Source organism: Rhynchophorus ferrugineus, unplaced genomic scaffold (assembly GCF_030347505.1).
Source record: "Rhynchophorus ferrugineus isolate W39M unplaced genomic scaffold, kcgeb_rfMv2 rfM3, whole genome shotgun sequence".
Taxonomy (NCBI): Eukaryota; Metazoa; Arthropoda; class Insecta; order Coleoptera; family Curculionidae; genus Rhynchophorus; species Rhynchophorus ferrugineus.
Genome location: NW_027472582.1, coordinates 19,159,527 through 19,186,852, shown reverse-complemented (window position 1 = coordinate 19,186,852; position 27,326 = coordinate 19,159,527). Strand labels below are relative to the sequence as shown.

The 27,326-nt window shown below is 30.9% G+C and overlaps 1 protein-coding gene and 1 long non-coding RNA gene across 4 annotated transcripts in view; one reads left to right on the top strand and one right to left on the bottom strand.

Moving 5' to 3' along the window:
- LOC143194049 (tyrosine-protein kinase transmembrane receptor Ror) overlaps positions 1 to 20,626 on the bottom strand; it is a 236,152-nt gene extending 215,526 nt beyond the window's left edge. For all 3 annotated transcript variants that reach the window (XM_076400596.1, XM_076400597.1, XM_076400598.1), the window contains exon 1: positions 20,102 to 20,626. In XM_076400596.1, coding sequence (XP_076256711.1) covers positions 20,102 to 20,153 — 52 coding nt within the window. In that variant the 5' untranslated portion in view covers positions 20,154 to 20,626. The remainder of the gene's footprint in view (positions 1 to 20,101) is intronic.
- Positions 16,797 to 18,777, top strand: LOC143193613 (uncharacterized). The gene is made up of 3 exons (XR_013005068.1): positions 16,797 to 17,831; positions 18,127 to 18,227; positions 18,323 to 18,777. It is a non-coding gene; the product is annotated as an uncharacterized LOC143193613 (long non-coding RNA).
- Positions 20,627 to 27,326: the final 6,700 nt, after the last annotated feature.

The window sequence follows — 27,326 nt, the reverse complement described above, 5'->3', positions numbered from 1 at the left end:
GCGTATTAAATCGCATTGTGTTCATTTGTAACCAACTTTATGTTGAAGCCTCACTGACTGGCTTTATTTTTCAATATGTGTCATTTCGTCAAAGTCTGAACACAATTTTGTTTCAGAGCGGTGAAAATATCTGAATTTGTACCGACTAAATCGTATTTGTGGGAAGTTTTACTTCAATTTTAAGAAAAAGGCAGCAAAAGGGCATCGAATGCCGTATGAAGCTTATGACAACTATGCTTAATCGATTTCAACATGTGAATGGTGGATTCGACGTTTTAAAAGTGGTGATTTTGATAACGAAGTTAAAGAGCGTTCTGGATAGCATTTGAAGATGAAGATTTGAAGGCATTAGAAAATATTGATCCGTGCAGAACGTAAGAAGAATATGCAAAACTGTTGAGAGTAACACAAAGAAATTATTATTAGAAAAGAATTAATTATTAGAAAATAATTAATTATTATAAAATATCGATCCGTGCAGAACGTAGGAAGAATATGCAAAATTGTTGAGAGTAACACAAGATATAATCAATAGCATTTTCTATTAGTTGAAGAATATGGAGAAGATCAAAAAGCTTGGATATTTTGTGCTGCATGAATTGAAGTCGAAAGATATTGAAAGGCGTTTGATCAAGCGTGAAATGCTGTTTCAACAGCAAAATTGAAAAGGTTGCACCGTGCAAAAGTGGATCTATCAGAAAAATCCAAAGCTTGAAAAATAATGGGACCGCCCGCCTGAATATTGATAGCTCCATGTTAATGTTCTGTATTTGTTGGGATCAGCTTGATGTGGTATACTGTAGGCTTCACTTCTTATGAAGATACCAAATAATGAGTCGATTCGTGGATAGCTACGAAAGATACATCGTTCCTTCGAGATGGAATCTGTAAATTGCCTGAATGATCAGAAGAAGTAGGGGCTATCGATGAACAATATTTTAAATAAAACACATTGTATCGATCTTGGGTTATCCTGACATAAGAGTCATCAGTCGATTAAGACTTGCCATAATCTTGCGATTTCAGAAAATGGCACATAAACGATCTTCCTTGATTGTTTAGACATAACAAAACAATCAAATCGTTTAGTAAATAATAGATCAAATGTTAAACAGACGCCGCCAATACAAAATGGCCATTAGCAACATTAACTAACTCTCCAACTGAGAATATTTAGAACTGAGGCCATTTCATAAAAGTTAGCAAAAACCTTACAATGGGACTAAATCTAACACATGTTAATTGAGTTTAGAAGGCAACATTACTAGATGGTTGGAGTTAATAACTATATAGTTGTAATATGTGTGCTATATGCTTTTAAATTTTAAAAAATATCTAAAAAGTCCAAAAATTTATACCAATTGGTTATTGATATAATTAGTATTATAAAGATACAAATTCTGTATTTCTTTATTTATATTTACCGCTTAAAATGCATTAATGATGTTTCCAGAAAAGTTACGTTATAATTCGCTATATTTTAAGGTAAATAAGAAAATGCAAGCCGGGTGGTTGAAATTTATCGAATCGTTTATCGAATGCTAAAATGCAAGTCGAATTACTTTCAAAATTAAATTAAGTTAACTAATAATATCTATCTACCTATTATTAAAGTTGGTTTCCACATATGGAAAATAATAGGAATATAAGTTTTAATTTGTAAAAGAGTACTACGTATTAAACAAAAAAAACTATTATTTTACTTAAAAATTTATTTATTCAAAGAAAAAAGAGGTGATTTGTTGAACGGAAATACAAAGCGACACTCAGGGTTCTTATCTATTAGAAAACGGACCCCTCCATCTCACTCGTTCGCTATTCAGATAGCTTTCGCACAGGTTGTCGGATAGTTAAGACCGTATTATATAACATATGTACCTGGAGGTTATTGTTTCACACAGCGAATAATAAACAGCTATTTGGCCTCATTTGCCCTCTTGTTGAAAGGATTATTTGAGGAAAACCAAAAGTTCAAAAATTTATAGGCAGAGATTAACCTGCGTTAAATGAAACATCAATAATAGTCGTCAGTCTTCATAGAATTCTGAAGGGAAATAAAACTTTTTTCAAATAACAATATATATGCATAGAACGATATTTTAAAAGACAAACCATTTAATATATAACACTGTAATTATTTTAAAAACTTTTTAGATTGCCAAAGTTAAATTCTATTACGTATGAAGCGACTTAAATTGAGTGAAAATTCGAAAGGTCTCTTAAGGAAAATGGGTCCTGTAAATCAGAAATTTAATTTTCCTTTACGGTGGTCCCATGATTTACACATAAAACGAGAGTATAACGCCGCTGGTTGTATCCAGATTAAACGCTAAGCTAATTTAAATTTAATGCGTTCTATTCGACGATGTTTTTATTCATAAACGGAGATCGTTGGCACCGACAAACGTATCAACAACAATGCTTTATTTTAACGATATTTTTAATTTTAACGAATCTACCACGGTTAAAGTGAAAAATTATTGCTTTCATAAAAAAGCAGCGAGTGAGCATTTTTATTCTTCCGGATAATTTCCCCACAGAGTTGGAGGCCGTGCGGAAGACCTGAATTGGTGTATAAATAATGTTCGTTCAATAGAAACCAGTTTCCTCCGAAAGTCAATAACATATCGTATTTATGTAAATATAATAAAATCCTCATATTTTAAGATGTATCATAAAAATAGGACAAAATACAAGGACTAAGAATCGACCTTAATTTTAATCTCATTATGTTTGAATTACTCTCCGTCAGTATTTTGGTATTTATTATTTATCGCATTTATTATATAAAGACATTTGCCCTGGTTATACGATTATATAAATTGAAGTAAAACGCTGGAATATATGTATATTTTTTATTGTATTCGTTATTTTAAGGACAAACCTGGTACAAAAAAATCAAAAAGCTTACGGAAATGTGTTTTACATTTGAATCTCATAACACGAAGAGATTGATACAGAAGACAGTTGACAAAACAGTGACAGAATGAAGTTTTTTTTTTAATTAGCGTCGAGTATAAAGGAACTCAATTTATCCAGCTTCACGTCTATTTTGAAAATACCAGCAAGAGTAATTTATAGGACTCAGGGTGTTATCGCTGTTATCTTTCAATTTCAATCAATTTCATTCAGTCCATGTTTATTTCATTCAGTCAAAATATCGATGATTGATATCAAAAGTTGTCTCGAATGTTGGTCCAAATTACAAAAAACATGCTTAGTTGAGCGTATAAGCCATTTGAGGGGCGAAAGATAAGCATGTAGGCAATTTAAACATAGATTCACTGTCAAATTGATGACCATATGTACGCCTTTAGCACTGCCACAATATTTCCTAATTGCCACAATTTTTAAAAACTGGGTAATAAAATATTATTAGCAACATAATAATATACATATAAACCGATTTACGTGTTACATATGTCATTTTTAGCTGAATGATTGCCTTTTCATTGTAAGAACTAAAAAAAAGATATTTGCAGTTTAAACTAAAACGCACGGTCTTGAAAGACGTTTCTAAATTGCCATATTTTTTTTTATTAAAACAGGTTAGAAAAAAAAGTATTAGTGCCTACATAATAATACTCGAAATATCATTTTACCCTAAAATACCAAAGATATCGAAACATCTTAAACCAAAAAATATAAAAATATTATGAATTTGGATTACCATTTGGAAGTTAACGTACACAATAATAATTAATAATTTATATCTAAAGACTTAACAATTGGTACAAATGCGACAGATTGAAGCCCTTAAAATCAACATAACCCAGGACATCGATCAAATGCAGTCGGATATATGCAGACAATGTTCAGTATTCGCAAACACTGCTATATTTTATACAAAATAGCATGTGTCTGTCCAATAAAAAAATAATTTCATCAATACGTTGAATATTGCTTGTTCCATTTCAACATTAATCCGTTAGTTACGTAACAATATCGGTATTGGGGGAGAATATTCTATAACGTATAGTATAAACAAGGTAATACAAACGCAATAAGATTTCTATTTCTGGTTGTTATCACAGCAGATTCCTTCATATTACTGTAATGAGATTTAAAGGAAATTTCATATCGAACTAGCAATTTCACAATTTCTGTTTAATGGAATGATATTAAATTTTATCTGCCGCTGTGTAATCTCGGGAAGTCTTTTGGCAAAATACGTGAGAGGGGTAGAAAACGGCATTATCAAAATGGTTTCCGAAACATAATCCTCAACAATCCGAGAAATTTCATTTTAAATGAGAAAAAAAGACTTTCGCCGCGCAAAAAGGAATAATCTGATTTTTAATTTTCCACGGATGTTTCGTGCCTGTCGAAAAATTAAAAGAATTCCAATTTTTGTCCGGAAAATTCCTGCATTTTGCACTGGTACAAAAGTAGGCGTATGAGATTTAAAATAAAAGTAAATTGTTAGAAATATGTTATTAGTTGAAAAATTGTTACAGAATTTAATGTGTTTGTATCTTTATATATATGGTATATATAATTATTCTGTCCGTGTATATGTATGAACTCCTCCTAAACGGTTGGACTGATTTTGATGATATTGTTTGTGTATGTGGATTAGAATAATTAGATATTATTGATGATTAGATATGTGGTTTATAGTCATAATTAGATCGGGTAGGTGGCTGCGATAAGGGTCCAGAATATTATTTTAATATCTTTTATTTTAACTGCTGTATGCGAAAATAGAAAAATAAACAAGAAAGAAGAATGGTAATTATTTTAAGATATGTATTTGAGACTAGTACCAAAGACGATTGTGCCATCTAGCTGAGGTTAATTAAATTTAAAATGTTTGCTAAAAACAAGAAAAAAATTATATTTTATTTTTATTGTATTGTATTATAAAAAAAATATTATTATATAATGATAAGAATAATACAATGCATAAAATCAATAATAACGAATAGGGAGCTGAATAAGAAATTGTGAAAAATAATTTTAACAAAAAAATTGAACCAACTTCAAAAAATAAATAAGGAACTCACTGAAAATTAAAAAATAATCAAATTTAGTTTTTTAACAAAAAAATAAAAAAGTTTAAAATAAAATATGTACATAATAATCGTTGTAATAACTAAATAAAAAAAAACAAAAAACTTATTTAAACTATCTACTACATGTATTTTATATTTTATTATATACACTAAATTTAGCTTATTACTAAACAAGCTAACTAACTACTTATTACTAAACAAGCTAGCTACTAAACCTATTTATTTATTTACAACATTATTTTAACTACTACCAACTGATCACTTAGTCGGTGTCTAGCAACATATTTAATTTAATTTTAATTTTATTTTTGTTAAATTTAGTTTTGTTGGTAATTTAGTTTCATGTACATGTCACAAAATTATATTATTATTTTTGTACTGTTTGGGCTCGACACCGACTTCAAACTGATCAGTCGGTTGTAGTTAATTTTGTTTGTGTTGTTATCTAAGTTTTTAGTGAGTTTCTTATTTATTTATTTTTTTTAAATATATTTTTTAATATATTTATTTTTCTCCCTTTACCAACTATGGGTTTATCTGGACTGGACCTACAGTTTAACGTGGCCTCCGAACGACGGTCCTCAGCATTAAGCCTACCGACTGGCGAGTGATCAACTTTAGAAATCATCCCAGAAGACATCCAGTTTTACCCAGCCTGGTTACTGGCGTGACAGGGATAATTTTCCTTGTCGGATTTTATACTCTTGCTTAGAACAATCACAAATTTCAAACATTCACAAACATAAATTTACAACCATGACCCAGCAGGATTCGAACCCGCGGCTATTGCAACTGCAAGAGGACCATCCTATCGCCTTTACCAAGCGCCACCAAGCCGGCTTATTTATTTGTTGAAATCGGTTCAATTTTTTTCTTAACATAATTTTATTTTTCCCTTTTTAATGTTGAATATTCATTCAATAAATTACGCAATTACTTTATTAAGTATTACAATGTATAGCCCAATTAAAAGTGTAGCCCGCATGAGCAAAAATAGCAATAAAGAAACGATGATTAAAAATAAGGAACGCTTCAGGACCCGGGGCCCACTAGCTAATCTGACAAATTTTCCAACTAAACTAGAACAAAATAAAGTTGCTGCCCCCGTTGAGAATCGAATCCGCGACCTTCGCGTGTGAGAATAACGTTCTAATCGTAGGCGAACCGTAGAACCGCGAATCGCAGTAGAAATCGGGGAACACACATTAAAAAAATATATATACAGACAAAGCTAGAACTTCATTCTTTTTCTAAGTCGGTTAATAATTTATGTTAATAAAACAGTATCTAAAGCAAGTACCAAATATGATTATGCCAACTGAGAAATCAAAATATTGTTTCGTCAAATATATGATTATAAAAACATATGATTATTTTTATTACTTCTTTTATCTTCCCATTTAGTTAATATCGACTAAAATTAGGAAACTCAGAATATTCATATTTTTTTCCTCATTGCAACTAATCCATCCACGCAGTAGGCACCTATCCCCGTATAAGCAACTTTTTTATTTTGTTTATAAAGAAATAAAATAAATAATATGAAATTATCCTGATTATTACACTAAATTATAGGATAATTAAGTTTGTCTTCTGTATATTAATCACTCCAATGAGAGAGTCACTCAGGGTGCTCACCAGACACCAAATTATTCCTGTTTCTATTATTTTTTTATTATTTAATTATTACATTGTTACTAGTCGTTTCCGTCTAACCTACAATTTGTCTTTATGATAATTTAAATCTAGGTATATAACCAGGAGGACCCATAGGTCCTATCTCAGTCCCTGGTGAAATAATGTTTATACATGTCACTGCTGTATTATATGCACCTCACTACACAACATTACACAAGATCAGATGGTTTGATTCTTTTGAATCTGTGTCCTGTTCTGATAGTATCCAAAAGCTGCAATACTTCAATATTCTCAAGAGAATGGAGTTTCCTCATGCCCCCTTGCAATTCCCTTGATCCCTTGACTGACTGTGGGTATCTGAAGGACTCGATGTAGGTAATCAGTCCTATAGTATTTGGGTGCGCCCACAATACCTCTCAGGACTTTGTTCTAAAAAATTTGTATTTTATTTGTTACTCTTTGCAGAACATCCCCATAAGTGAACTCTCCGGATTTTCTTCCAATTAGCCAGTGCATTTTCCTATATTTCAATTCCAGTTCTTTTCTTTTCTTCTTTATATGTTCCTTCCAGCGAAGTTTTGCATCGAGATTCATTCTAAGATATTTCTACGGTCTATTTATAAGTGAACTGCACATGTACAGATTTACTTTCATTGATGTTTCTATTAATGAAACTCAAATTTACAGACTTCTTAAGGACGAACCCAATTAACAGATGAGACCAAGAAAAATTTTAGTCAATGATATTGAATGGGTAACGTAAAATGAAAGGATCATGCTAGGCCACTAGGGAACACCTTATATAGAAAAAAAAAAACGTGTAGGTACGTAAAGTGCACAATTTTATGCATGCGGGCGTGTTCATTCACAGGGCCGTCGGAAAATTGACAGTTCACGGAAACGAAATCGGCGAACCAAAAAGCGGATAAAATTAGATGACGCGATGAGTGAATGGAGATAGGAGAGCGCGCAGGCCATGGACACGTCCGCGACCGTCGGTCTTCGGCTCGCAAAGCCGGCGCCTCCTTTGATATTGAAATTTTATGGTGGCCGCTCTAACAGAATTCCAAATTAGCCACGCCGAAACGTAATTTTCCTAGTTTATTACGGAAGCGGGGATCGGATATTGGATGAGTGCGAAGGGCGATCTTCGGTTACACCTTAATTTAACGGCCATCGGAAAGGCCACTCTGGGGGTGAATTAATCGCTCTATCGAAATGATGGAATGGCGATGAAGTAACAAGGCAATTAATTTCGTCAGGCATTAGCCGGGTTGCTGGAGATAAGCGCGTTATGTTATTATGAAGTAACTGATGTAATTTCTATCCCAACACTACAGTATTTATCTTTAAGAATTACAATCTAATATCATGAGGCCAATAGAATTGAAAAAATATGATTTATTTTCATTCCAAAACAATATTATTCATATTTTCAAAACAAGATGTTGTCTGACATTTCTAGTGCTAGGGATGCCGAAAAAAAATTAAATATACTTCTTAAACATTATAAAAAAAATTTAAATTATTTTTAGTAAACCTTTTAAGTTGGTATATTCAAGAATATATCCAATACAATCCTTAAATCATGACATTATTACTTACAAGTATTTAAAAAAAGATCAATGATTTTATGTCGCAGACAACTGAATGAAGGAAGTGTTAAGTTTAGAATATAGTAATCTTCACCAATTCCACCTACATTTTGCTGTTATAGCTGTGGTAGGATTGCTTCTCTTAAAAATATAAAAAAATATTTAAGAAAACAGACAATATGAATGTATTTACCCACTATACTTTTGGTATTATTTTCAGGCCACTGAAAATTATATAAATTTAAACATATTTTTCAACTGGCGTAGTACTCGGTAGTCCTTTTCACATATCTCACTTACTTAAACTACTTCATATTCATCAGAGTTTTTATTTTATTTAACATAAATAAACGTTTGTTGCAATCTGCAAAATTTGTATTACTAAATTATAACATTTTACCTATAATTCATACCTTATATGCGTAATGTCTCGCGAATTTTCTCTGTTAAGTAATAAATAATTATATAAACTAATCAAATTTCTAATAATCGCATACTCCACTAATACTTTATAATTATATTAAACAATTCCAATGTAATTTCCCTCAACTTCAACACGCTTATTCCAACAATCCTCCAGTGGAAGGTCATTCATTTGGAAAATAACACAATGGAAGATCATTGGTTTCCAACAAGACTTGCAACATATTTTTTCTAGACAACTGTAATTTCTTTGTTCCATGAAAATCGTTTTCTATGAAAAAATTTCTTGAGATTTAACAAGTGCCAGAAGGCAAAGTGAGTTAAAGCTGGCAAATAAGCTTGTTGTTAAACAATTGGTAATATTTTAATTATTTTAATGACTATAATTTGTATATAATTGACTATAATTTACAGTCAGTTTGTAGGCAGTGTGAACAGCAACCTGCAGTTATCCTGATATACATTAATGCTTTTCTGGAGTAAACCGTGATTTTCTTCACGAATTCTCCACGAAGGGACCACGCTAATAGTCATAGTTTACAGATCGGAGGTTACAGAAAGAAAATGTATTACTTAAACCTTAAGACTTTCTTCCTACAACGGAGACGAAGAATCGGATTTACACTGCCCCTTAGCCTCTTAATTTGATTCAGGATAGCTCATGGACCCATCATAATACCCACTATGCATAAAATAAAATTTAATCTTTTTAAAAGATGGACTTTTCGAAGTTAGAGTCCTAGCAAAAAGCTTGTTACATCTTTAAAATGTTTTATTTTATATCAATTATTAGCAAATAAACGATGTTCTACAAACATACTAAACAACCTAGTACTAACGGAAGAGAATCTAATACTACTTTTTAAAAACGTTAGTTAAATGTTAAATTGAGACTTTGTTGTTTATTTTAATGAAATTTAAGAAAGTAAAATCCAAATGGAACAGCCCATTTCAGTTTATCGGTAGCTTCTAATGCTCCTTCTATAAACATATATATTTATAATATATTTCATAAGAATAAGAGACAATTTTTAAAACAAAGCTTTTAGTAAAATATCATATCAGCATCCAAATTTTAGAAATCAAAACAGGAAATATTTAACATTTAATGGAGACTTCATTTGAGTAACCTAAATTCTGCGTTTACCTAAACTCACTAATATAAAATTTAATATATATTTAAAAGCAAAATAGCGAAAATTCTACAACCTAATAAAAATATTTTCTTATTTTAAAATGCAGCAGCTCTTCCGCTCTAGAAACTTCCTCATTTGAAAGGAAAACATTATTTAGAAATGATTTTTTGTTCGCCAGTAAAAACTCGCTTATTCGAGTGGATGCTCCAACTTTATTATACCGTTCCCAAAGTGGGTTTCCGAACGACCTGAAAAACATCCCCTGAGAGCGGCAATTGCTTCTGGATTCTTCAGGGAAAAAAACATAAAAAGGAAAAAGACACACTCGAAACAGTTCAAAGTTCTCACCGTGATTGCAGTTTGATTACGAGGCATTGAACCGATTGAAGGTCTCGTAATGATGTAATAAGGGCGACTGTTGGTATTTATATATGACATGATTTGAATTTTCAATATCATTGGATAATAAATTTTTTAATATGTAATCCACAAGGCATAGTTCTAGGCACTCGGATGTATTCTGATCAACCATATATATTGGCAACAATGCGAAATATTGATTTTAACAACTGTTAAATAACGTAATCCGACTTACATTTCATAGTTTTAACAGTTTTATACATAAATACACTTTAAAAACGTATGATATCGGTTTTGATCAACTCTAACTCTCAAACATATTTCAGAGAGCTTAGCAAAAGATAAATAAACTGTTCCTAGTCGTTTACATGTAAATGAAAAAGTCCAAACAAAGTGAAAATGGTTACCACACAAATTGACTGAAAATGTAATTTTGAGCCGTTTCAAAATGAAACAATGAAAAGGGCACGAAAATTCTAAAGTCAAAAATCATCATCAATGCAGAATATTCATGGTCATAATGTTGCTTTGCGTATGAAGAGATAAGGATAGTGTAGTGTATGGGAAGCTTCTAAAACCAAATGAAATCTTTCAATACATTGGACGGCGTTTGCAAAAAATACCACCAATTGTCAGAAATAGAGAACACATGTTGCAATAGTTATGGATTCGCTGTAGCAGCTTCAATGGGAAGTTCACTCAGCGTACTCACCAGACATTATGCCCTCTAATTACCAGTTGAATGTAATAAGGCTCGCTTTCGATATGCCGAAAAAGAGCGAAAATGGACCTATGATTGGATCGCTGGCGAATCAGCTGCTAAAATATTTCATAAAATAATCATACGAGTACTAGGTTAGTGTCCCACTCAAAATATGGGTATTTTAAATATCTATTACAATTCAAAAAGATCATGTACAAAAAGAAAGTGTGCAATTTCAAAAAGATATTATGTTATAAACATTGATTCCAGACTTGGCAGTGATCAAGTTGAAAGGACGGTCCACCTACTGTTGCTATAGTCGTCGTTATATCGTCGTCGCTATTTATGTTTGTGATTGTCTATAATTGTGATTGTCTAAAAGGCAGGAGTTCCAAAATACGATAAGGAAAATAATACCGGCCACGCCTGCAATAAGGCTGGGTAACACCGGATGTCCTCTGGTATGATTGCTAAGTTGGTTACTCGCCAGTCGGTAGACTTCGACATCACAGCTTAACTTTTCAACAATTATTTTACTTTAAAAGACAAGTTGGGTCTCAACTCAAGGAAAAGATGGAAATGGAAAACATTCTTGGTATTGATGTGACTCCAACTTATGCACCTTTTCAATATACGAGATTGAAATAACCAAGCCAGCCGACTGTTGTGTTTTCCCACGCTTTGGAGCGGGTTCATCGTGTGCAGTCCACTCGGATGAAATGATGGAGCTATGTTTCATCCATTGTCACATATCGACACAAAAACTCGGGTTTATTACGCTTGATTATCTTCAAACAATACTGTCATCAACTTATTGTTTTTGGTCAAAAGTGAGCTCCGTGGCAGCCACTTTGCACTGACCTTTCTCATACCCAAATATTCGTGAATGATATGATATGCACATTCAGTTGATATCTTTAGAATGACTGCTATTTCATTAAATTTCAATTTACGGTCATTTAAAATCATTTTGTGGATTTTTTAAATGTTTTCGTCAGTAACAACCAATTTTGGCCGTCCACTGCGTTCACCGTCTTCGATGCTCATTTCACCACGTCTAAACTTAGCATACTAATCCTTAATGGTTGATTTTCCTGGAGCAGTGTCCAGAAACTCGGCATCAAGCGAAGTTTTTGCTTCAACTGTATTTTTTTCCCTTCAAAAAGCAGTATTTTATCAATACGTGAAATTCCTTTTTATACATTTTTTTCACAATAACAAAAGTTGCTTCACTCAAAATGCTATAATTCACAAACTAATATTCCGATAACTGTCAAATTTATACACGCATCTTTTGAAGGCTAGGGCTAACTGAAAACCATATGGATTTAATTCTAGTAGCGCCATCTATGTGTCAGACCGGGGACTTTTCAATTGACCTGTTAATAATATAATCCATTGTGAAAATAGGCACATCCAGATTTTCTTTATTGTATATATTTAATGTTAGCACAAAAGACAAAAAAAATAAGTAATATTATACTTCGGCACGATATGAATACAAATAAATGTGACTAAACAGCTAGACTCCATAAAATGAACTATTTCAAGAAATAGTTTTTTTTAATCTGTACTATTACCGACCTTTACTGTTTCATTAACCCTTATAAAATATTAAGCATAATCATTTCGAAGCGGTAAAACGCTAGTGGGTAAGCTAATCTAATCATTCGGTAGTTTAATAATCGCAAGCCCACAATACGCTGCGCTGTGGAAAACCACCATCATCACGACGAAAGAGGAAAAAGAGAATTAAAATAATATTGAGCTGAGTTTCCGCTGCTTTTGTTAAAGATATTTTTTGTACAACATACAGAACCTGCATGATAAAGAAATGGACGTTTTTCAGAGGATACAAGGTTTTAAAATATGATTGATCACATATTTAATATAATCAACAAATCACGCGGTCCTTTCACGAGATTAATTCCAAAATATAAATTAAACGATATCTTACGAGGCAAACGTAACTGAGCGGCAGCTCGTACATTTCATGGTTTGTAGGTGAAAAAAAAAACGTGGAAATGCACCAACCGATTTGAAGAACTATTGAGGGGCAGTGAAATTTTACTTCAATTACCTATAAGCGCATAGTTTAACAAGAAATCAAGAATAAACATTTTCAACATGTCTAAGCTTTCAGTAATGTGACTAACAACATAACAACAAAACAAAGACTAACTGGCTCATTCAATGATAAAAATAAAAACTGAAAAAAGCAAATATGACTGATTCTTGAGAAATTAGAAGAGGATCGAAGAGTAAACGTAATTTGTTACCTGTTTCTAAACCTACAAGGTCAACAATTAAACTCTTATAAAAAGATATATATCTATGAGCTTGTGGCAATAAGGGATCAATTTTATCATTAATTTTACATTAATGAATGCCGAAAAAATATTGATATCTTTTGTCCGATAGACTCAATATCCAATTAGGAGAGTATTGAACTGAAAATGTTATCATAAAGATGGGGAAAAGGGCACAACAATATATCTACACATATTAGACACACAAAAACACAATGGTTTTTTTTTGTTAAAGTGCATATTTTAAAACAAATTGAATGAACAAAAAACAGTGGAATAACATATTTGCGCTGCAACGTAAAAGAATTGTTCAACGTTACTAGTAAATATGTTAGATAATCATTCACACAAAGGAGTTATCTCACGGTATGTGATATAGTATTGTTGTTCTCTACAATTTCTGGCTATACAGTTCTAATAAATCCAACTATTACTTGAGGGACAATAAGAAGTATATCACAATTTAAATAAAATATTAAACAAGATCCAGTTAACAGAAATTTATAGATATAAAATCAAATGGGATTGGTAGAAGGGTGGGAAGAATGCTTGTTTGAGGAGAATACAAAAACGAGATAGAAAGTTGTAAGTAATCTAATAATATAGTAATCTTAATTGGTAAGTGGTTTAAGACGTAAAGTTACTATATTTTCATTTTATCAATAGTACGAAAGTAATATTATACAAATGTATAATATTATGGGATAAAATTTCTTTTCATTAGTAAGGGTATTATTATAAAATATTATACACTTAATTGCTATGATTTATAGTAAAAAAGGATTTAGAGCATGAAGTAATCTTCTGGTGACTTAACTATGTTTTCCGTCGATAGCTATCCAATATTTTTTTGTATAAATATAATAAAGAATATAATATAGAATTAGTAGATAACAAGGGTGGTCGAAATATAATACAATATACATAAAAAAAATTCCAAATAAATCTGATGTTTCAAACATATTAACAAAATTCAAAATAGCTTTCAATAGTTTGATACTCAACTGGTCCCCAGAAAACTGATATTGTAACTGTCAATAAGATAAGTTACCATGTCTGAAAAATGAAGGGTTGCGGTTATGAACCTAAAAGACCGTTAATGGTCCATGTCGCCTACGCTATCCCAATGCCACAAAAAGAAAATAAAATAATTTCAAGAATATATTTTGAAGATAAAATCCAGTCCCTAAAACACATAAAAAATAACAACTAGCCTTGCTCTAATATCATTCACTATTCAGTAAGAAAATAAACTAATTACTCAAGTTCTAAAGGCATTATATACCAGTGTACACAATTCAAAATACTACTCGTGAAAAGTCTACAGTTCATTTAATTTGGATTCACTGGATACCATCTTTCATTAATAATTTCCTGCAGTTGAGTAGTTTCTGCTGTGACATCAGTAATGTTGATATGCCCAGTTCACCACTCACCTGAATTTATGATATCTCAAAATAAAATCTCATGATACCAAATAAAAAGCTCAAATCAAACTAAAACAAAAAATTTAATAAACGTCAAAAAGTTGTTTGGTCAAAATTTCAACATTAATGGCTACTATATCAAAGATGACCCTATAATATGTTTTAAAAATACAATTAAATCAAATAAAAAATATTGTAGCACCCTGACACTGATTGTCAGAAAAAATCACCCCTAAAATCATCATCATTACATTATCACCAAAGTTTTTAATAAACTAAAAATCTAAAATATCACCAAAGTTTTTAATAACAAAATTGAAGCTACCTAACCAAAAGAGCAATATTTTTTTAATTCAAATTTATAGTGATGACGGCGGCGGAGGACACGAAGTGCTTTCAAAAAATCCATTTTATCTACAATGAAACGGAGCACAGTGAAGCACCCTTCCTCGTATAGTTTCATTAACCCCTATAAAATATTAAATCTAATAATTTTGAAGCGGCAAAACGCCGTAGGGAAAAGGTAATCTAATCATTTAGCAGTTAAATAATCCCCACAGCACACAGCACGGTGAGTATGATGAAAAAAAAAACGAAACCTACAAAGATATGAAGTGGAATGAAAATGAACAAAAAAGAAGACAAAATAATATCAGACTTTTTCCCTGTTATATTTATTATCTCCAACTATATTAAAATCGTCAACTCTTATGGAATTGTTCATGTTATATTAATAATATATAAAATGTATATCCAGATCACCTTCAAAATATGTAAAAATCATATAATAAAAATGTTTAGAATATAAAACACATTCGATAAACAATTCTCAAACAATAAAAAACATAAAACAATAAACAAAAATGTAATAGTTCTAAATATTCAATGTAAAATTAAATTAATTAAAAATTATCTTTAATTACTAATTTTAATTTAAATGATTTTATGATATACCAAAATAAATTAACTCAAATGTGACTTTTAAAAGATATGTAAAATAATGAACACCCATTCACAAAAAAATATATACCTTTTTTAATGCTAATAATACTTATTTAACATAACTTAAAAAGCTTTAAAGTATACGAATGAAGGAATATACGACCAAAACAAACTATTTACTCTTTACTTAGACTATAACAATAATTCAATAACTAGTTTTTGTAGTAAATTTTATATTTAAATATTTTTAATAAAAGGGGTATTATCATTTCGAGAACACTGTAGAATAACAATAAATAACAAAATTTTAATTGGTACTCTCTGTATGTTTAATAACCTGCAATGCGGCGCCAATAATACGACGAGTTTCATATAATACCGAAATATATTCAGTCTAATCGGCAAATCGTTTATCTTCAAAATGTAATGCTCCATTATCACCTATCTAGCCATTTTCAGGTTTACCTTTTCGGGCAATTTTCTTCGCATCTCCCCACATAAATTCACAGATATTCCCCGCTATTACCACAATTATAAAGTTTATATTCATATCACAAACAAATCCCACAACTTTTAGTACATTTACCAGAAATTTATAATGGAAACTTCACACGTCTGACCTGAAAAATAGGTAGCGGTTGTTGGTTGAAAATAATCACTGTATTCGATGTATCAACCGGAATGGCAAAGTTTCAAAATTTACTTAGGAGATATTTGACAATGATCAATATTGAGTATAACAAGAAGTTATGCGAAAAATGGATCATGGCCTTCTCACAACTGATTTTCTTAATACGCTCACTGCCGATGATAGAAGCCGACTACGTTTTTCTGATTACAACAATAAAATATTCCTAACGTGTGTCCAGTCTAAATTTTAATATTTTTGATTTGGAAAATTGTTTTTGTGTCACGCGCAAGGGCGTGATCGGCGCTGAGGTCAAATTTTATTGCCGATGGCCGCATAATGCGCGACTCGACAGAATAGGAAAGGAAAATGCATTGTTGGTTAGAAGATATAATTTAATATACTATAACAAAAGTATATATAAATTATTAAATAAAAAATATTAAAAAATTATATAAAATTTGTATTCAAAATAAAAATATATCAAAATATCATTCAAGTAAATTGAGATGTCAACAGAAATAAGTGAACGACCATAAGCTAATACAAATTTTCACTAAAACTCACAAAATAAATAAAAACCCTATTCAGATAAATCATAAGAGGTCAATAATGACTAATTTTTTCTTTTCTTTTTTTTTTGTAAATAACAATTTGTACATTGCTTTCTCATTGCCTTGCATGCTTTCTTCTCTCGTATGCTCGCCCTGGAGGTAGGCCAATTAAGATGAAAATATGCTTAATCGGAAAATATTAAACGTTGAAAAATCCCTAGTGCATATCTTACTAATTCAAGGTTCTGACTAATATCCTGAGGTTTTAATTATTATATGCATAGAATTTGGTGGTGAAATAGCTTAATGTTGACCAATGCACAATAAAGACCTTGCGCGCTTCAACATTATCCACGTTTTCCGCCACTCTTCTGCAAGAGTCATTTGTTTTAGGACTACCTGAATGGTAAACTAGTGAAATGGGCTTGGTTTGTTTTATAATAGATAAAAACCCTCAGCGTCGTTTTGTATCGGTGTCCAACAAGTCGCCTCTTTTTCCCTTTAAATAAAATGGCTTTTTAAAAAAATTAATAGTTCTTAGTATTATAACCCCTTTTTACATTTAATAACTTATGTACTAAATCAACAGACAAAAATGATTACATAATCATAAGATCTTAAGTGCAAGATCGTAATCGGTCGGATTATCTGATATAAAATATCTGCAACACTGTATCAGCATATCACAGTTTTTCCTTTGCCTTAACATTGTCATTTAATACAGGATATTTCGATATACAGCATCTGTTTAACCTATGGTCTATTATTCAGCCTCTAATGAACAGTATGTCCAAAGGATTATTACTAAAATTACAACAAAGCATTATCACAACTTCATTATCAAAATTAGTGGCAAAATAATTGGGGACGAGCTATTTTTTTCTAATTGATAGCTTTTTAATGGATAACAAGAACAATGACCATATATAGGACGGCACCAAGCCACACGAACTTCACCAGATTCACCACTGCATTAGTGCCTCTTACTCTTTCTTCCTGTTAAAGACAAGGGCCACAAAACGATGATTATTTTGACATACAATTTCAACGGGAGTCCACCGACAGGACAATCAAAACATGAAATATATAAACGATTTGATGGTATAGAGGTGACGTTAGTCTAAGTATTTAATTTCCACCTTAAACCTTTTTTTGTTTCACTGCAGGACAACAGCGTCACAACTGTAAAAATCGCGCATTAATATAATACAATAATGCATAACAGCATAAAACTTCACTAAATTATTGTCCGTTTCCAAACTTAAAAACTACTTGGTGATAAAGGAAAATGCGAATGAGAAGAGAAAATGTCACCAATAAGCAGCAAAATATGTAGAATATCCTAATAATTGACATATTTCTATTAGTAAAATATAAAAAGCAAAAATACTAATAGGCTACAAATCATTATAAACAATAGATAATAAATTGCTAATAAAACATTGTTAGGATGATATTTCGAAAAAAGTATATGTACATAATACTAATACTGTTTATGTTATACTATCAAATTAAGACAAACATGTAATACTTTTTTAACTAATTTACTTAAAATTACTTATATTAATTTACCATAAATGTGTTAAAAAGAGCTCAAATAGTAAGCTTTTATCACTATTTTTATTTTAATATGCTGCATTCCTTCCACATATCAAAATGTCATAATTATTTTAGATAACTTAACATAAATACTCTCTGTACTCATTTGATAATCGTTGTATAACATCGTACATAATATTAATTAACTAGCTTTATACATTAGCTAAGTTCCATTAAATATATCATTATAATTTACTATTATTGATTTTGAATATATTTTTCGGAGCCTTCGGTCTGATATTTTTATAAGTTGGTATGGTTATTATTACAGGAAACTGAAATCATGTTTTTTTCTTATTTTTAAACGTAATAATCTAGGGAAAAATATAAGTTTTCCTTTCTATACGTACTGTAAATTATAGAATATGACACTACAGTATTGATACTTGAAGTTCCTTGAAGAACACTCGGTTTCTCGGTGTATTTTTCCTTATCCCTGATATATCATTAAAGAATCAGGATATTCTTATTTTCAGAAACTTGCAATTGTTGACCTAGGACCGTTCCTTAAACTGCTCCAAAGTGTTATAGTATATTAGAATAATAACATTATTAAATTATATAGCTTTATAATCACTCCCAATATGTTAAAAGATCATATTCAAAATATACCGGTTATGTAATTAGGATTCCTAAAATTACTAAAACTTAATTTAAAATGGGCAGAGCGCCATATAAAATATGTACCCCATACAAACATTGAATCTAATAAGAGTTCCATGAACTTATTTCATAGATGATGCAAACTGATGAAACAATATAGTAATAAAGTGAAGATTTTAACTTTCAACGTTTTATAAATATTTGTTATATTCTAGTAAAATGTATAAAAACAAATCTATTTTAATCAATAATGAATTTCATTTTCCCTATAGACTTATTTCAGTAGACTTCGAAATGAAACAACCGCAATATCCAGTTAGATTCAAGGACGCATGACAATCAAATATATTCCTTCTTAATAGTTACCTACAAAATTATTTAACCTTATTCTACATAAAATACTTCACCAGATAATAGACGACCACCTGTGGAATTTTATTAAATTTAGAAGACACTACGGAACATTCATATCTTCTACAATTAAAATGAATATGACTACTTCCATTAAAAAATATATCAACTGCAATTAGTAGTAATAAAAAATATACGAAAATTTCTTTTCAGTTCCGCCAAATTAGACTAAAATGTCTAAAAAGGTATGTAAAGGAATAATGTAAATAAACTGAAAATATTCCATAAATAAAAATTTTCAGTTGACTAAATCGTTATGATTTACATAAACTCAACTCAAACATTCTAAAATGTTAAATCAACCACTGCTTATTCCTACTATAAATTATAGCTTAGCACGTTTTACAGATTAGATATAAATGTCAAGATAGCTCGGAAATAATTGCATGCAAATAAGTATAAACCTCCAAGTAAAGACCTGCTTCACTTTTTCGACTTCCTCACCCTGGAGAATTACACTTATTCTATAATTGAACGTTTTAGCCGAATCAGATCCAGCCTGTATATCTAAATTTAAATCAAGGAAATAATGTCAATCAACCGTTGTTTTTTCATTGTTGTCAGAGACAACACAATACCATCGGCCTTAAATACGTTTTCGTCGTAAAGGTTTTAGAGATGCGAGGGGAAAAATAAATGTATAAATTAACGTGGAGTCCCAAAAAATATCTGTCAATTTTAACATAAATCTACAATCTAAAATTAAAAGGTTTCTGGTGCGCTTTTAAAATTTATAAACAACCCTGAAAATAACTTACCAAAAGAGTTTAATAGCACTGTCACAGCCAAATAACAAAGGGTTCTATTCATTTTCGGGCTTGTGGTTTTATTGCATTTTCAACATAAATAAAAATGTAAATAAACTTTTGGACTATCCACAAATGCGATACGGTTCAAAAATCCCACGATTTTCACAATAAAGTCATCTCAAACAGCATCTCTTAAAAAGGTCTATATCACTAAATTGAGTTATGTTCCACGTAATTGATCAATTCTATTAATTATTTGCAGTGTTAGAGCGTTCACTTCCAATTGACACATAGACTTTATGAGGCCAAAAGTACAAGATACCGGTATATCTTCAAGAAAAAAATAATCGTTGCTATGACAACACCCGCACTCTATGTAATAAACAAATTTTGATATAAACACTAGACGGATATGAGGTTAATTCAAAATTAACCTAATCGTACGTAAATATCGCAAAAAACGTTCGTAAATAAATAAATAAAGTCTACAGTACCCCTACTACAAGCATCTGTTGCCTTGACAGAAAAGTAACTGAATTTTGGTGTTTTTACGATCGACGTGTGCCGGTGTTGGCAACGCTTCGTGGGGGTGGGGCTTAGAACAGAATTGCGCATTGTAGGAAAAATTACAAAGGTTGCCGAGATGTTAATTTAACTCCCCATAACTACTGTAAATAATAAAATGTCCTTAGCAAATATATTTTTTTAAATATATATCATTTATTTAAATAAATAAACTATCAATCAAAAGTAATTAATTACATCAATAGAATTTTTGAAGTGGTTTAGTGCATATGCAACCAGGTAAAAACAGATCAAAGTATTTAGTGTAACATAACTTACCATATTTACGAATATATATTTTTAATTATTCGTTAATCAATACTTAAATATAATAGATATATTAATTTTAACATTTAAATACTTAATATATTAAATAAAACATCAATAGAATATGTTTTATTATTTACAAAATTAAAAATTTAAGGCCAAAATATATTCTTCTTTTAAATATTACTTCGCCATTTCGTCAAAAATTAATATACATCTACAAATAAATCAAATAATATTGACAACAAAACAATAATTTTATTTGTTTCTTAATTGTCATTGAACATAAATATAACAATACGAAAATTGACTCAAAAGAGAGGACTACTAAATATATATTCCGAAATAATATTCAAAATATTACATTTAAAAAATATGAGATAAAACAGGGTTATATATATAAAGCTATTATATATTGTGTACAAAACTTTTATCCTAAAATGAAACATTAAAATTAATTAACGCAGTTTATGTTAAGAAAATGATTACTTTTTAAAATGAACCCTTGCCGTATTTATGCTGGATACATCTTCTTTAAATAAATGTTGACGAATCCCCATAACAAAATTCTCAAGGTATAGATTGAAACTGGCCTCTCGATTGAAATTAAAATTGGGAAGATCTTCCGGCAATATTTCATCCTCTAAAGCTAACGCTTTGTTATTAATAATCTTCCAGTCATGAAGCATGAAATAACTATATGCCATACTTGAAGTGTAGATTTTTCTCCAGACCTTCATTAAACTAATCAATACATAGTATAAAACAAAGTCGCCTTTTCTGTCCCTATATCCCTATGTGCGCTTAAATCTTTAAAACTACGCAACGGATTTTGATGCGGTTTTTTTCAATAGATAGAGTGATTCAAGAGGAAGGTTTATATGTATAATACATGCATAATATACTAAGGCAACATTGCTAATTTTAGAGGTTTCTAACGTGATGTCGTAAATTAACCTATTTTTTTAGGCTTATTTAGCAATTAGCAAAAACGCTGCCTAACCCTACGAGTTAGATCAAATTAATGTACTACAGTATTGTACACCATAAAAAGGTCTACAAAAAAGTCCGCGATGGTATATGTTTATCTTTTAGGGATAACCCACATTAACCATTTTTATTGTTTACTTTTTACGTGAGAAAATGGCTTATTTACGAAGCTATTTTAAGCAATACGGCATTAATCCTTATCGAATTAAGTACCTTAAATACAGTGTGCAATTAATATAGATCAATATGGTTCCTTACAGCATGTAAATTAAACAAATATTTTCGGAGATATTACAAATTTAAAATTTGCGTTTAAAAATGTGTAATGTAATAAAAATTGTATGAATTTAGATATTCCAAAAATAGCAGGAAATCTTCATAGTAAGTATAGGGGAAGAGGAATTGTTTTACTCCAAATTTAATACGTGCAGGCCAAGGGCAGTAATGAATGAACCAAAAATACTGGATCGATTTTAATCATGTTTTCATTGAGTGACATAGGCATATATATTTTATGCCCGTGCAAAGTCGGAGCGGGCCGCTATGTTTTTATATACAACGTTCATATTTTTTCTGTAGTGTATTTAATTTAGTATCAGCATTGCACCCGTGCGAAGCCGGGGCGGGTCGCTAGTAAACATTATAACTAAGAATTAAAGATATACTATCAAAGACATTTGTTATTTTAAATTACACATTATTGTTATTTTCTCATAATGGGTTGGCAAGAAAGTAATTGTTTAAAAAAATGGCCATAACCTAGATTTTTCTAATGGAAATTTTTAACTATCTTATTTAGAATATTTTATTAATTAACTAATTCAATTTTTAAAAAATGTATGGTGATGCTACTCCATCATATTCCAATGGTCGGGTTTGATTTTAATGATTTAAATGTGACGATTTCGTTTCAACATCCTAGTTGGCTTGCCAGGCAAAACAAAAAGCGTTTTATATGGCCTATTGTGACTAAATATGAATCATAGATCTACTACGATGATCCTGAACGCCCACGACATCTGTACTACTTCTCTAAATCAACTGCTAACATGATTACTGATATGTTAAAAAAGAATGTCAGCTCTAAAGTTGTTTTAAAATAGTCTATATAAAACCCTCACTCTATTAGAAAATAATAGATTGTCAATTTATATAATGACTCGCGGAAACTGAAATTCGACAGCACCTTCTCTATAAATATTCTTCCTCTATAAATCCAACTTTGGGATCACAACTGATATGCTCATATTTTTAAATAAACTCTTAATATCTATTAATACATGTACATGCACATGTACATGTATTAATATTATTATTGTATTAATACATGTACATGAAGTGGAATATTATATTATCAATACAATATATGTCAGAGGAAAAGGTTATAATATCAGACCCAAAATTAAACAAATGTGCAGTTTAGTCGAAAGACACTCCCAACTTGACTCAAGATCACAGAATTATTATTCAATAATAATAATAATTTATCATAGGAAACATATGTAAGCACTTATACATTATGTATTAAAAGAATTATAGAGGTCGAAATAAAAATCGAACCACTAATAAACTATAAATTAATACAGCAATGTAAAACATGTCAATTGCATGAACACACACATATTCTGCATAAGAGATCCTAGATGTGTAAAAATTCACCGGTTTGCTTACGCAATGGTAATGGTTATTTGATCACTGACACTTAACATAGGCTAGATTCTATGGAGAAAATGGATTACTCGTAGAAATCCGAGGAATCTGTCTGTAAACAAACAAAACGAAGCCCACTCTACAATAAAAGAAGCTAAAGGAGGTGTACTACAATGAAGCGTATTGGGGCCAATTTTTTACGTATTCTCCTATTTATTTACCTATACCTATTCCTATACCATAAATAGAATATATCACAATGGCTATATTTGCTGATGCTACTACAATTATTGCTGTGAAAGACAATGGCGAAAAAGCCACGTGAAAATTATAACAGGCAAGTGACAATATAAACAATTGAAACAAAACCTGGAAAATAAAAGTTAAGGAAAGTAAATATGCGCAGTGCTGTTTACGTATAATTGACCACACATGCACCAATAAGATTTCCAGAACAAGTCCTTAGAAGTAATGTAGGTGTACCCAGATACTACAGGACTAATTACTTACAGTGAAAAATTCAGATACTGGCTGTCAGGACATCCAGAGAATTGCAAGAAGACATAAAGAGAGACTCTATTCGTTTATTAATATTGAAGGAGTACAACTGTTGGATAACATCAAAACCGTACATATACTCAAAAGAATCAAACCATTTAATTTTGTGTAGTATAGTGTAGTGAGGTGCACTTAATAGGAAAACAGCAGTGTTTATACTTAAACCAGCAATTCTCTATTATCTTTATTATATAGATCCAAGTTATTTTAAAGATAAATTGTAGGTTAGTCGGGAACGACTAGTAATAATATAATAAATAAATTTTTTGAAAAATTGTTTTGTTCCCTATACTAAATACTTACAGGCAAGTCCAGCATTTCCTTTATTCTTTCTTCAGGCGTATGACCTCTTTTATTTCTCACCAATACATAAATTAACGAAATGTCAAACAACCTAAATAATAGTTATTTCTTGAAGATAGCATATCTATTTTATTCGAGTATTAGTTTATGGATAATAATAAATATATTTAAGCTTTACCTGTAAAACAAGCCAGATAATAATATAATTTATCGAAAGACCAAAACCAACTGTCGCGATCAAACCTATTTGAAAAATATATCAAATTTTCTCAACAAAATAAGTTTAGAATACAATACCTTACCTATTATAGATTTGTTTTTTATACAATGTTAGTAAAATAAGTGTATACACAACGTATACATATACCTATATTTGTAGAGCAATGTCTCATTAAATAAACTTAAAAGAATCTATTATAAAAATACTTACGACATTTAGAATTATTTAAAAAACTGTTATAATATTCATGTGCTTTTCTTTTAAACTAAAACTTTACGTCGATATTTTTGATTTGCAATCATTACCTATTAGTGAAAATGAAAAATATCATCGTAAACAACTGTTAAATTCGATTCGTCTACATAAAATATCAGTTTCCCATTTAACGTTTTTGAGTTATTAAATGTATAGAGACGCTGATCATGTAACGCTGAAAATTTAATTTTCAACATTAATTACTTTTGTTCGTTGGATGTTTAATTTAAATAAATTTATTGTAGGAGCGGATCAAACATTTTTAGGAACTTGTATTGATGCTGCTCCGTCGTATCTCAATAATGCCAATGATAAAGAATGGCCTGAAGAACAAAAATGGTTCGAAAATAATCAATTGCGCGAGTTATTGGGCAAAAAATCCAGTTTACACTTTCAACGAAGTTTTTGAGTAGGGGTGTTGGCCACCGAAAAAATATAGATATATTTTTGGTAACAAGTGTAAAAAAAATCGATATTTTACAAAAATATATGGTTATTTATTAGAAAAAATTAAAATAGCGTTAAAATTAAGTACCAATGTTATGTTATTACACCTAACCAGATTAAACTTGAAGTAGACATTAGATGTGTAGAGGAGTTCAGACCGGACTAACATCTTGTAAAATAAGCATTTGATGGAAATGGGAAGTCTGCTAAAAGGGCAGTTCAGAGAAGATAGCAGGTTTGCTATCACAGAAACTTTCTGGATTTGGAAAAATCAACCGAACCGTTGGTCGAAGTGAAGACTAGGTACGTGACGTTCTCCAGCCATGGAATTGTTGCCGTTCCGATCTTGAGTTGCTACACGCGTAGTTGCGAAACGCTTCTTATGGAAAGTGGTGTCCTGGGTTTCCAGGGGGTTGATTTGCAAACCTCTAGCATTTGAATCACTTGACCGCATAATCGAGTTGTTTCTCTGAACGTGCTTGAATGGTATCCTCGAGTAAAACGCGATGTAACAGGTCATTTGAAAGGTCCCCGGCCTAAAACAAATTTTTTTGGCAAAATTAGTCTTTTTTATTCAACGTACTTCCCTTCAAGGGTGATACACTGATTATAGAGACCCTCCAACAATTTTTCTAGTACGATTTGTCCTTTGCTTCAAAATAGGCCTCAGTTTCGGCGATCACCTCTTCATTGGACGAAAACCTCTTCCCATCGAGAATTCTTTTGAGATCTGAGAACAGGAAATAGTTGCTGGGGGCCAGATCTGGAGAATAGGGTGGATGGATAGACTTTTGCCATCGTTTTTACTGACATGTGACACGGTGCATTGTGTTGGTGAAGCAGCACTTTCTCTTTCTGCAAATGCGGCCGTTTTTCGACGATATCGTCCTTCAAATGGTCCAATAATACTATATAATAGTCTCTGTTGATGGTCCTTTATTTTGAAGGCCGTCAATGAAAATTATTCCATGCACATCCCAAAATACAGACGCCATAACCTTGCCAATCGACTGCTGTGTTTTCCCACGTTTTGGAGCGGGTTCATCGTGTGGAGTCCACTCGGATGACTGTCGATTGGACTTCGGAGTGAAATGATGGAGCTATGTTTCATCTATTGTCATCAATTTCTTCAATCAAAATGCTATAATTCACAAACTAATGATCCGACAGCTGTCAAATTTATACACGCATCTTTTGAGGGTTAGGGTTAACTAAAAAATATATGGATTTAATTTTAGTAGCGTCATCTACGTGTCACGCCGGGATATTTTCAATTGATCTGTTAAATGTGGTCTTTTCTCGGCAGATCTTAAATAAAGAAGTTAAATAAGGCTGGGGATACACATATTTATGTTATTACTCCAATAGTAAGTACCAGTACCGGACTGTCATCAGCAAATGTATCCATAGTAATATTTTCTATTTGTATACCACAAATAGAAAACATGTTACAATGAAGAGTAGGTAAAGAATAGGACCCAAAGCACTGCCTTGCTATTCATATGCTTTTAAATCTTTCATTGTTGAGAAAACTTCTTGCTTAACTCTTAACATCCTTAATGAGATGTGTTAAGAGTTTAATATATAGTTTCGGTATGGTTTTATGGAGTTTATACACGAGTTGGTCATGCTATACTTATAGAAGGTTTGCGCTAACTCCAACAATATATCTAAGCAAGATATTTTCTCCTCGTACACTTTTTCGATAATGTCTATATCTCGTGAATTATTGAATGTTTGTTTATATAATCTAATTAGATTTTTGCTAGGATTGGTTTTAACATTTTTAACAGGAGTTTATTAAATATTTTGGATATTACTGATACAAGTGAAATTGGTCTATAAGATTTTACGTCATTTGGTTATTTTCCAGGTCTCATATTTATACTAACTTCAGCTATTTTCAAGTATCTACGACATGTTGTTACATGTATGATTTATGTCGATACAAGAGTCAATGTAGAAAAGAAGTATAATAAC